Source organism: Syngnathus leptorhynchus, chromosome 3 (assembly GCF_054491065.1).
Source record: "Syngnathus leptorhynchus isolate UIUO chromosome 3, UIUO_Slep, whole genome shotgun sequence".
NCBI classification, from domain to species: Eukaryota; Metazoa; Chordata; class Actinopteri; order Syngnathiformes; family Syngnathidae; genus Syngnathus; species Syngnathus leptorhynchus.
The window spans coordinates 9,051,744-9,064,312 of NC_141197.1; the positions used below are offsets into that span (position 1 = coordinate 9,051,744).

The 12,569-nt window shown below is 39.9% G+C and overlaps 2 protein-coding genes across 11 annotated transcripts in view; both read right to left on the reverse strand.

The window, feature by feature from the left end:
• Positions 1 to 389: 389 nt before the first annotated feature.
• On the reverse strand, positions 390 to 9,103 carry wdsub1 (WD repeat, sterile alpha motif and U-box domain containing 1). 5 transcript variants are annotated; one of them, XM_085907670.1, is made up of 13 exons: positions 8,960 to 9,103; positions 7,279 to 7,695; positions 6,821 to 7,008; positions 6,593 to 6,679; positions 6,414 to 6,507; positions 6,140 to 6,173; positions 5,717 to 5,757; positions 5,204 to 5,310; positions 5,095 to 5,112; positions 4,899 to 4,925; positions 3,042 to 3,221; positions 2,121 to 2,255; positions 425 to 2,000 (listed from the first exon to the last, which is right to left on the reverse strand). In XM_085907670.1, the coding sequence occupies exons 2-13, from the start codon at positions 7,674 to 7,676 to the stop codon at positions 1,849 to 1,851; spliced, it is 1,461 nt and encodes a 486-aa protein (XP_085763796.1). In that variant the 5' UTR covers positions 7,677 to 7,695; positions 8,960 to 9,103; the 3' UTR covers positions 425 to 1,848. The 5 variants fall into 5 exon arrangements, with proteins under 5 accessions (XP_085763801.1, XP_085763796.1, XP_085763797.1 ...); XM_085907671.1 differs by having other exon boundaries at positions 7,279 to 7,690; positions 8,996 to 9,095; XM_085907672.1 differs by having other exon boundaries at positions 7,279 to 7,690; positions 8,960 to 9,095.
• Positions 9,104 to 9,682: 579 nt separating this feature from the next.
• baz2ba (bromodomain adjacent to zinc finger domain, 2Ba) overlaps positions 9,683 to 12,569 on the reverse strand; it is a 77,506-nt gene continuing 74,619 nt past the window's right edge. For all 6 annotated transcript variants that reach the window (XM_085908074.1, XM_085908076.1, XM_085908073.1 and 3 more), the window contains 3 exons: positions 12,052 to 12,353; positions 11,627 to 11,770; positions 9,683 to 11,111 (listed from right to left, as the gene is read on the reverse strand). In XM_085908074.1, the coding sequence (XP_085764200.1) occupies positions 10,955 to 11,111; positions 11,627 to 11,770; positions 12,052 to 12,353 (603 nt within the window). In that variant the 3' untranslated portion in view covers positions 9,683 to 10,954. The remainder of the gene's footprint in view (positions 11,112 to 11,626; positions 11,771 to 12,051; positions 12,354 to 12,569) is intronic.

Sequence of the window (12,569 nt, forward strand, 5' to 3'; positions counted from 1 at the left end):
TGAATCGATGACAAAAACCTATTGAGCTCGGGGTTGCGCTGACAGCTTCAGCCTAGGAGTTTGGGATATAAAAAAATTGCAATCCAACTAAACTTGTGGGTGAGCAGAATTTGGCATAAACAGTAGTCAATTTCAAAATTGGCAGACTAAGAAGCAAATCTCCCTCATTGGGTTTGTGGAAGACATTCTCTCAAAGATATGTAAAATTATTTGGATGGGTTACGCCGTATCTCAACTTTCCTATGTACGTTGGTTTTTCAAGACAAGGTTTCATTCGCCACCCGGAAGTACATGTGTGATGTCATGATGAATTGTCCTATATCAAACATTCAAGTCTGAGAACGTCTTGTGCATGAATCATAATAATAAACCCCATGCTAGGATAAGACCATTCTGATTGTGTCTTTTAAAAAAAACATTTATATTTGTATGATATACACTATATTTGAAGATGATATATTTACTTGTAAATGGCTTTGTCAACATTACAGCTTTCTAAAGACATCAGATTTTTTTTTCATAAACACAAAAGACATGACAACATTAGAACTTCTTTGTCAATGTTGGTTGCTTCAATATTTACAGTATATGGCTTTTATTTTTGCATAGCAGATGACTTATGAAGTGTTTACTGGTTTTATTGAACACAAGCATTAAGAATTAAAGAAGGAATTAAAGAAGAATTAAAATACACAATAGGCACTACAATCATGTCTAGTTGTCATATACACTTTTCATGCTATGAATACAAAATGTGGCCACAATTAATGTGGTACAATAAAAGAACAAAGATGACGAGTTCATTATTTATGCTTTACAGGGTGTAGTTGGATAAATAGAAAATAAACATTGAAATGTACAGATATGAAATAAAAGAATGTCCATTTATGAATGCTGGGTGTGTAAATTGTCCTCATGCAATGTGTAAGGAGAACAAATAATGGCAACATTAATAAAATACAAAATATTTTAAAACAAGATGTTCATTCTCATGGATTTAATTTACAGTGGTGTAGAAGCTGGTTTCAATAAATTGAGAGCTGTTTCCAATAATTCTCACATAGATTACTACTAAAACTAGTAATCTAGATCAGGGATGGGAAACTCATTGTACTTTGCATACTTCAACTGACAGCAGTTCTTGTGAAGAAAAAAAAATCTCAGGATTCATGCAATACCAAACTGAACTTATAAGGCAAGACATCAATCATGAGCATTTGGGTGTGAATTTATAAGGCAAGACATCAATCATGAGCATTTGGGTGTGTTTAAATGTATTTGTTGAATGTGTGTCTTAATTAACTGTAGCATTTCATTAAGTTACTGTGAGCAATACAGTACTTATGACTAAGAGTATGACTTTTTTCTGAGTCATACTTGTCTAAAGTATCGGTACACATAAGTACTTCCAATTAATTATAATAATACATTTTTATAAATATTTAAATATCTATATTTATATATATATATCATTAAATATTGTTGAAATGTATTAGTAATAATAATATTTAACTAGTTAACCCACTTCTAGTTAAGACTAAGTCTAGATGTGACTGAAAGCTACTCACATTTTGAAATACCAATTGAGAAAGTGATGATTAAGAGTACACTCTTAGTATTACAATAAGTCATCTTGTACTATTGTCAAGTTCTGTTAATGTGTAGTATGTTCTGCAGCCGGCCTAACTGCATGATTATGATTGCACTCAAATGAACGAGCTAGAAGAGCACAATTAACTCTGCCCACATGGAACAACTTGACACTAATGAAGTGAAGCTGCCCATGAAGAAGGTGAAACATTGTGTACTTCTACTTGAGTACCTGAAACGATGTGGTGGTGCTGCTGCTTAGTGGTTCACCTTCCACCGAGCAATGGCCATCTTCAACGTGTGATTCGGTGTAAGCAAAGTTGTGAGTAAGGGCAGGTTGGTCATGGGGCTGGAGCGGTTCTTGGTGTTGATCCACATCGTGATGGCCTCCCTCTCATACGAGTAGCCATCTATGGGTGTGTGCAAAGTACACTGGTTAAGTGTTGGCCAAACATCACTGATTCAGAACACCAACACCACGTTTGCAAATGCCAACTAGAAAGTCCCACCCCCTTGGACCTGTGCCTCACCAGCAGCAAGGACTGGGTCTCTCATCAACTCCCTGGTGATTGGACACAAGAACTCATCAGGAACTCCTGAACACACCAACGCATTCTTCAGCTCCTCAACTTTCCGGAGGACTTTGCCGCGTAGTCCCACTGATTCTGCATACACAGACAGTCATAGTCATGTGCTCTTATTAAATGGGAAGTGGAACAACGTGGAGTAACAGCTGACTTCATTCAGAATTAAGATTTGGAACATTTTCAGCATGTGAGTGAGTCAATATGGATGGAAGCACAACTGCTGACTATCTGTCCGAGTCACGGTGAAATATCAAGTAGCCAGTCCTGCTTAATGAAAAGGCACAGCATTTTATAATTCAAAAACACTCGAGAATTATGAAGCCAGCCATTTTATACAGACCCTGATAATCTTGCTGGTAGTGTGCTTCCATGCACTCTGTGTTATATTCATCAAAGAGCTTTTATTCAGTTGAACTTCTCATACAATCATTCCCATGGAGTGTGCGATGGGAAGTTATCCAATGTCAATCATTATTTATTTCCTGATGAATTCTTCGATGCCAAAACCACACTACTTGACAACTGCATAACACTTGTGACTTACGACACTGAAAAAAAGTACTTACATTTTGATTGCACATGATTAAAACTTGGGTAAAAGGTGTCATTTTCACTTCTTTAACACATTCAACGAATCCAATCGAACAAAGGATATTTCAGTGTACTCTCTAGCGAATCACAACTTCGTAGTGTCGTTAATAATAAGAATAATAGCGCATACATGCACATTTTAGTCTCCCAATTATGCCAATACTGTCCTAGTACGGGACTTGTCAGCACACTAGTAGAATGATGAGACCTCACGAGTACCGCAATTGCCTTCCACTGGGTCTCGTTTGGAGAGTTGCAGCGAGCAGTTCTCACCTATGTGCAGTTCTGACAGTAGTGTCTCTTTGGTGAGAGCCAGCAGCTCAATCCCGTCAATGTTGTTGGCCCTGAAGGTGTCCACCAATGCCTCCAGCCCTTCCTCCAACAGCCACACAGACACATCCTCCTCTGACCAATCACTGACCAGCATCTTGGATCGACCTGCCGATGTCGATGCTGGGAGGACAAAGCAGAGTGACAGTTGAGTTTTTCGCAGCCCCCAGCCCCCCTTTCATTTAAAAGGCACAAATGTTATCTTGGAGCCCTGCCGGCTACATTATGGATTCATCCTGAGAGCTTTCATTGACATTTTCGTTGACAAAGGATAAAAGTGCAGTATAAAAGGTGCAGGCAGATCAAAAGCTGACATGCACTAACTCGTACACTGAATGTATAGACGTAGACAAAACCATTGGGGAGAAGTCTGGAGCAGTTATGGACCTTGCTTTGTACGCTGGTGCACAGTCATGCGACAGAAAATAGCCTTTCCTAATTGTGTGTGTTTTTATTTATTTATTTGTCTTTTAAATTAGTCAACACATACTTATCATAGGGGAGACAGTCCAGATTCACCCACCACCACAGAATAACAGACCGTATCCTGTTTTTAAATAGATCATTTTACCACACACACACATTAACACATTTAAACTCATTAAAACGCACTTAAACTCACTAAGTCACTTCTTGTCAAAACACAGGACACGTGTGCTTTGTTTTCATAAAATTGTGTCTAATGGCTTTTAAAGCTGCTTGGTAATGATGCGTAATAATTACTTTTTGTTCGTTATTCATTCCTGTGTATGTCTGTAGTTACTTTTGTACTATTTTCGCACCTACTATGCTATTACTATACTGAGCGTGTACAAGTCTATGCACTGTAACATAATGATAATAATAAAGATTGATACAAAATATGCAGGATAGCAGGGGGGTGGTATAGATGGACTACACTAGTGATGGCCATTCGTGGTCATTGTAATGTACCTCAAGGGAGTAATTCAATTTGCACCCTGCGGTATATATACGTATGTACTATTGCACACCACTCATTGAATGAGATCACTCAAACAAGCGTCCAAGGAGACAAAATAAAAGGGGGACACAAAGAGTTCTCCACCACTCCTCCGCTTCCAAAGTCCTCACAGATGATAAGGAACTGTCTTGGTAAGACAATTCTGATTTCAGTTGGCCTCTAGCCTCACACTGATTTATTTGATCTAATCTTTGGCGTCAGGCGGAATCTTCGTACCAGTTTACATCATCCCTTTTCAGGAGACCCCCAAAATGGAATGTTTGTTCAACCATTAACCAGAAAGCAAGACATTTTCAACACTTTAGATTGGTCAATAATTTGTTTAAAATAAATAAATAACCTCACACGTGTGGACTGAGTCGGCCCGACGCTGACAAGATATACCTGTACGTAATTGCAAGGCTCGAAATAACTTTTCATTTCAAGAGCAATTTTACAAATTAATTTGCTCATTCCTTTGAGGAGAAATATATTTGAGAAGCATTTTTTTTTTGCAAGCTATTCCCTAGGACAATAAACAATAAAAATATAATAATACTACAATGGGCAGAGATGGGAAATTCAGGTCCCAGAAAGTAAAAACCCTGCCACAGTTTGGCTTGAGCCACGGGTGCTTCATTGTGGCAGGGTTTTTTCTCTTTTCTGGACCTGACAGACCCAAAGTATGAAGATAGGGGCTCGTGCACTGACAGCTAGGACTAACGTGAATTGCACAATGTATTGACCTTCGACACTTCACACATGTTGCCATGTGCTTCACTTTGTTGCAAAGATAAGGTTACACTGGCAACACTGGTGGAACACAGGTACCAGCTTACCTTGGCACGTGGTCACAGTGGACTCTTCTGGAAGAGAGAGCATGTTTAAGATAAATGACTAATAATAGTACTAATGACAAAGTGTAGAGAAATATATAATTGGATCAAGATTCTCTCAGCATGCTATGTATCAAATGGTATAAAATCAAGACCAATGGGAATAGTAAAATGGAACAAATGTTAATTTCAAGCTTACCAGGCAATGATTTCCCAGCTGTGATGCGGCAAAGCAGGTATGAAAAAGACAGAGATGACAATGAAAACTAAAAAAAAAAATCATGATAAGGAGTTTGTGTTGCTCTAACCATGTCCACTGCAGCCATCTTCCACTCTCCAGATGTTCACCGTCTTGTCCATGGATCCTGTGGCTATTAGTGGTGAGGTCGGAGAGAAGGAACACGCAGTCACGTACCTGCGGCAGAGGATGATCGTCATTGCTCCTCAGCAACCAGCAAAATAAATATACATATTGGCTTTCTCCACGTAGTGCAGAAAATGTTAGTACTGAATGCTAAGCAACATAGGCTATTGTGGAACGACATTTGGAACTTGCTTTGCATGTTATTGGTAAAACTATGTTATATTATTTATATGTGAATATTTACGCATTTTACAACATTGATGATTATCGTGAAATAATTGATGTTCTAATTTTCCATTAGAGTATGCCTCGACCAGATTTGGCACAAGTAGGTTTGATGGATATTACAGGACAGTCACGCTATCCACAATTCACTTGTGGCTGAACCAAAACAAGACAAATACAAATTTGATTGAAATTTGATTTGTGTGATCAAATCTACTATATAAGGACCCACCTCTCATGCTGATTCAATGTGTAAAGCAACACAGCATTTTTCTACAAAGTCAAAAAGAAAAACAATGTGTATTAATAAATGTAACAATATACAAGAGTCACCATAATGTATGAGGTGTCGAATATGCAAAATATAACCTTTACTTCTCATGCCTAAAAGAAATATGACTTTTGAGGTCTGCATAATGAATGATCCCAACATTACATTACAGTAGATCCAAATTGAAAAATTTGCTCCAAAAACAAAGTCACTGTTTATCAAATTTGCTTCACAAAGCCCCCAAAATTTTGAGCCTTGGATTTTTGGGGAGTATTTTCAGTGACTTTAATTTTTGGGCGTGTGGCGAGTTGCAAATATGAAAGGGAATTGTTATTTTCAGCCTATTCAGCACCTCATACTAATCAACTTGAACGTGGAACTCACTGCATCATACACTGTCACTGTTTTGTCCACAGAGCTGTGGAATAAAAAAAAAATAAATGTTGAGTGAGTTTCAGATGTTCAGTAATAAATTGATCCATGTCACCCTCCAGTGGTCATATCCTTCAGAGTCATTCTATTTATCTTGTCACGTCATCTGGTGTAAATTATGAAACTAGCCTGGAGATAACAAATTCCATTGTCATTGTGACTTCTCAAAAGGATTACCGTACTGTTGGGCCACAAAATGTAACAAATTCTCCACCCTCCTTCCTACCCTGAGACAAGCAGTTGTCCATCTGAGGAGTATGCACATGTGAGAACTGGAGCTGACTGGCCAGTCAACGTATGCAGAAGTTGCATCTTAAAGGCTACAAAAGAGGGAAAGGTCCTGATTGGAAAAGAATCCCGGCGAGACTTTGAGTGTGTTTTGGGCATTTTTTTGCTGTGGTTTACCTCCAGAACTCAGCTTGTTCAGGGCCCATATCTTTACATGACTGTCCTGTCCACATGACGCCAAGTGGAACTGTACAACTTGACTGTCTGCAAGACAAACAACCAGAATTGAAAGTCGTGGTTCACTGAGCTGACCTAAGCCATTCTCTGTGTCTCAATTATAACCTTGTGATGGCGACATCTTGTATATACGTAAAATGAAATAAAATGACAACAAGTTTGTCTGACCACTGAGGATGTTGGGAGCGAAGGTGCAACAGGTGACTCCGAGGTCGTGAGCGTTCTTTTCGGCGTGGAGCTGGTTCATATCCAAGTCCCACACACGGAGGTGCCCGTAGGTGGAGCCGGTGACAAACATCTGGCCGCAAGGGCTGAATGAGCACGCCACCATTGATGTGTCACTAACGCAGCTGGTCCTTCACAAACAATAGACATTTATCATGAATTCACGTTTTTAACAGTGGACACTTGAAGCACCTTTGGTGAAAATCCACAATATACAGTAATTAAACCTTATAAGAACATTGCATATAGTTTTATAGACAAAAGATAGGGTTTGGTCATGTGATGTTGGCAAGCTGTGAAAAAAAATTATATTATTTCTCAGTACGACAGATTTTCAGCAATAGTGGGTGGGTCTGTAATGTATCCTTTGCAGTAAATGTGGTTTCATAATACTAACTAACCTGTGGAGCTGTTTGGTTGGGAAATCCCAGAGAGCCAAAGACCCATCAGATGCACCCGAAACCAAATGGGTGGAGTCCGGAGACAGCACACAGATCCTAACGGGGCTGCGGCCAGGATGTTGCAGAACGGCCTCAATCTCCCCGGTGGCCATGGACCACACCAAGGTGGTGGCATCTGTGGAACATGAGGCAAGGAACTGTCCACAGGGGCTGAAGCAGCAGCAGTGGACACTGTAGCCATGTCCTTCCAGCGGGGAGAAGGCCAGCTCAGAGAAATCCCGGGTGTTGTACACCCTCACGGTCTTGTCTCCGGAACATGTGGCTAGCAGTTGCGCAGAGAACGCACACCAGTTGACATCATCTCGGTGGTCTTGTAAAGTGCAAATCAGGGACACCATTTGGAGAGATGGTCCTGCACTGCCATAAAAAAAAAATCAAAACATAAACATTTTCGTGATTTTTCTTTTTAATTTAGACTGTTGTCCGGTGATCAGGAGGTTAGGAGGTTGACTCTTGATTCCAGCCCACTTTCATACTTTTCCCCTCAGGGGTCGCCACATCTGTTTCCATCTCACCTTATCCTGTGCATCCTTTTCTCTCACCCCAATTAACTTCATGTCCTCTTTCACTCCATCCATAAATCTCCAGCTCTGCCTTCTGTCTTTTCCCCAGTGCCACTGTCTCTAAAGCATACAGCATCGCTGGTCTCACCACTGTCTTGTACACCTTTGCCTTCATTTATGCTTGATACTCTTTTATCACACATCACCCCTGACACTTTTCTCCACCCATTCCACCGTGCTTGGATGCACTTCTTCACCTCTTTTCCACACTCTCCGTTGCTCTGGACTGTTGACCCTAAGTACTTAAAATCCTCTACCTTTTGGATCTCTGCTCCCTGTAGCCTCACCATTCCACTTGGACCACTCTCATTCACATGCATGTATTCTGTCTTCTTTTGGCTTCTTCCTCTCCTTTCCAGGGCAACTCTAGACTTCCCTCCACCTGCTCCCTACTCTCACTCCAGATCACAATGTCATCTGCAAACATCATGGTCCATGGAGATTCCTGTCTGATACGATTATGTTTAATAATTACGTCTTGACATAAATGTTTTTTTTTTCCAATGTGATTACAAAGAATTCCACATACATACATAATTTTTTTTTTCCAAATTAAACATTTCAGCATTCAGACATGGTTTATCCAGAAATTGCACTTCTAGGGGCATTATAAAATTCGGCAAGTTGTGCCGATTGTTCCCCCTGCAACAACTCTATCCTGTGTTTCAGTTCACTTTAAAATAAACATTGTATTATATTTGATGGTCGCAGATAGTACACATTCGCTCTTACGATTGCGTTGGTTCAATTGTCTTAGGAGCGAGGACACGTTTTGTACTAGTAAACAAACCTGTAACTAGATGCCACTTATGAATTAAATGCTAAAACAGTTTCCCAAAGACGATCGAACTAACCCTAACCTTAAACAAAAATAATCCTATTAGATGGATTTATTATAGTAAATCCAGAAATATCGTATAGCCAAGAAAACCCACGCGAACGAATACACGGAAGCGAATTCATAATGGGCCATAATTCACGTCAATAAATGTTCGCCTCCAGAACGTAATGACGAGAGGTACTATCTGTATTTATCAAAGAGTAAAATGTTTGCTTACCCACCACCACCACAGTAACAAAATCGCTGACGTTACCGTATTTGTCCGGGCTTGACAGTCGGTTCCGTTTACTTCCTGTTTACAATTCACTGTGACATCACAAATGACGTCACATACCTGACGCGTTTCCCTTGCATGTTTGCTGGACCCACAGTGTAACGTGACACTTACGCAAAAATGTACTCTATTCAATTGAATCAATTGCAACTAGTAGAAGTACTAGTTCAATTACCATACTTGAGTAAAATTTCTATAAAATGCACACATGCATATTCAGTTTTTTTATTCCAGTCAGTGTTACTTCATGATGTTACCGACAACTGCTTGCTGTTAATCAGGGTTGTCAAATGACATGGTTTTGCATGGTCATATTTTGTACCCATCTAATATTTGGGATGGGGAGATATGCCATGAGGGCCCCAATAGGCCCTGCTGCAATATTACTCCTTACCTGTTTGTAAATAAATGCTCAAGTTTTAATTGGTGACCGCAACCGAAAATAATTAGGGAGGAAAAAGTGTTGTCCCAAATGACGCAATCATTGTTTGGAATGGTCTGGCTGGGTACATTTGGAGAGTCTCCAGTAATTCGCAAAAAGGCTGATACCTGAGAATAGTACATCTGGTGCAGAAGAACAATGTCCTATTCTTTGCATTCAAACAATTAGCCCCAGGAAAGCCGTAAGTGTAGGAAAACATGACTCAAAGAAAACCAGTCCAAGCATTATACGTTGAAAAACATCCTTTTTAATAGGTCCGTGCCACACACTAGTGAAAAATAAAGCTCCTACAAAAGAATGATACTTTTATTCCACATTATCTTAAATAAAGTAACTTCAAGTACTTTTTGACTTGGTACAAAAAAATCTAGCTGCCTCCATCAGGCCACAACACACAGCAAGGTTCAACACAGTGGTTACAAATGGCCTTTAGGTCCTCTGGCAGATGGTGAGGAAATGCGTCACGGATGCGTCGATCAATGCTTGTTCCTTTTTTCTTTTCAACGGGTGAGGAATGATGTCTGTGTCATTGTCCAACTTTGGAGGCCTTGTTGGATTAAAATCATATTTAAAAAAAAAACATGTCATAAAAACAAACAAAAACAAGAAACAATAACATCCCCTACATGCCCCTGTTGGAAGGGTAGGCACTACCAAGATTAAGGATACCACAGTGTTTGCAGAGGATATGTATATACTGTACAAACAATATTCATCATGTTTTCATCACGTTCACTAAAATAGAATGCTACAATCATTCTAAGGCATAAACAATATCTTAATATTCTTAAACCATTTGTACACATTGTTTCAAACAAGACAAAATATTGACATTAATAAACAGTATATACACACGAATCACCAATTGAACTGTCCCTCTGCTGTTCCTGTGAATAAATGCAGTTTGAAAAATTGAAGACAGTCCTCTGACGCCCAAAGCACTGAACAGTGTAAACAGCTTTTTCTTCTTGGCATTGTTTGATATTTGGGTGATGACAAAAAAAAAAGAGAAAACAAAAATTAGATCACAGACACATTCCTTTTTCGATTCAAAGCAGTTACACAGAGTCTTCCTTTTCATAGAAAATGAAGTGGACCTTGATTTCATAAATAATTATTACAAAATTAAATACATTCACTATAATACGATTAAATAACAAAACCAAAATATATTTACAGGTAGTGGAAAGTATTCTAGCGCAGACACATCAGTGAGGACTCTTTCAGTGCAGTGTTCTGACACAGGGAGTGGTATTGCACTACGGTACCCCATTTCTCTGGGAGTCTTTGGGGTTTTGGATCCCTGTTGTAATAAATCCAGCGCACTTTGTGTAACAACTCGGATTTCAAGATGGCATCCGTCTCTCCTGCTGGCAAAGCCGCATTCTACCCCCCAAGAATGAAATGAAAACCTGGTGCCCCGATATGAAAAGTAGAATGGGTTTGTTTAATGAGGATGAGGAGAATGTCGTTGTTGTTGTTGTTTAACTTTCAATTTAGTTTGTTTGTTTCAGAAGCTCAGTCCAGCGCTTCTCAAAGAACTTCCTCATGTTGTGACCAGCTCGACCGATGTCGGAATTGTCCTCGTTAAACTTTTCGCAGTTGTCAAACACCAAATTGACGTCAATGATGAAAGTCTCCAGGTTTTGATACCTGTGATCACACAAGCACAAAGCAGTGTGAGGCAGGGGCAAAATACATAAACTGAAGAATTAAATGAGTTGATTGCTGAATAGCTTGATGCTAAGATGCCCTGAATGAGTTGACATTTTTCAAAACACCTAATTCAAATGGTCAGATAATCAGCAAGGTATCCAGAAGCCGGATAACGATTCTGATCATCTGATCATTTGAATCAAGTGTGTTGCAACAGGGACAAATAGAAATGTTGCAGGACACTGGCCCTCGAGGACCACCGGAATTGCCCACCAATACAGGCTCAAAATGTCCTGAATTTTGTGAATATTTTTTCGTTTGAATGACTTGAATCCGTTGACAAATGTAAAGGAAATGGAAGGACAAAAAAAGTGGGAACACACAAAAAAAAAAAAAGAATCGAGGTGTGAAATAACACGTGAGAATGCTTGTCTAGTTATTAGGCAGTCCTGAGACTGCTACTGTCGAAGAATGCAGGAAGAATATTTGCGCTAAAAGACGGAGAAACTCACTGGCTGCTCACGAGCTTCTCACGGATGGTGGAGAAATCCATGGGCTTTTTGATGACCTTCTTATAGCCAGGGACTGACTTGAGGTTGACAGGCGTCAGGAACGGCCAGGCGTCTTGATGTCGCTCCAGCTCAGCAAGGAGAACCCTGGTCAAGTCAATACACACTTTATTACAAAGATGTTAAATGAATACATAAAATGTCGTTTCCAAGCTGTGTATGGTGCAAAAAGACTCCAATTAGAAGGGTTCAAAAATATAATTGAACGGATATTTTATACTCATAACACAAACCTATCTTGGTCAAAAACTTAATGGAGTAGCAGAAGCAATTATCATAAAACCAAGAATCTAAGAGCACGATTGTTGGCCATGACGAACGCGCTTCAAATGTAGCAAGAGTGGGTCAAAGTATAAAGTCCATACTACCTGCACAAACCCAGGTCCCTGTTGTTGTCTCGAGCAGTCTTGGCTCTTTTGACACATACGGGACTCTCCTGATTTGGTCCCGGCAGAGCGGTTGAGCCCTCCTCACTCTTCCTATTGCGACTGTTGTCTTTTGAGCTTTTCTTGGGCGTGCTGCCGGCGCTGGCCGGGTCGTCCTCAGACACGTCGCCATTTCCGGCATGCTTCCCATTCTTCTTAGACTCGCCACCTTTCTTATTTGCACCCACGCTGGATGCGACCGGCCTGCATGGAGGTTTCTTGTTTTTGGGAATTGGACCACTTGCCTGGATAGAGTGGATACAATTTTCTTGATTTATCACGGCATGAAATTTCTGCACACTAACTTTGGCATACTCCTTGGACAACACTATATGGTTACTAATGAAGCAAAACTATTTACCAGTTGATATCTGCACACTACAAGTAGTATTAGTGAGGCAATAAATGTTAACAATTCAAAAGTTCCAAACGATCCAGCTTGAGGTTGGACAAGCCGGCCG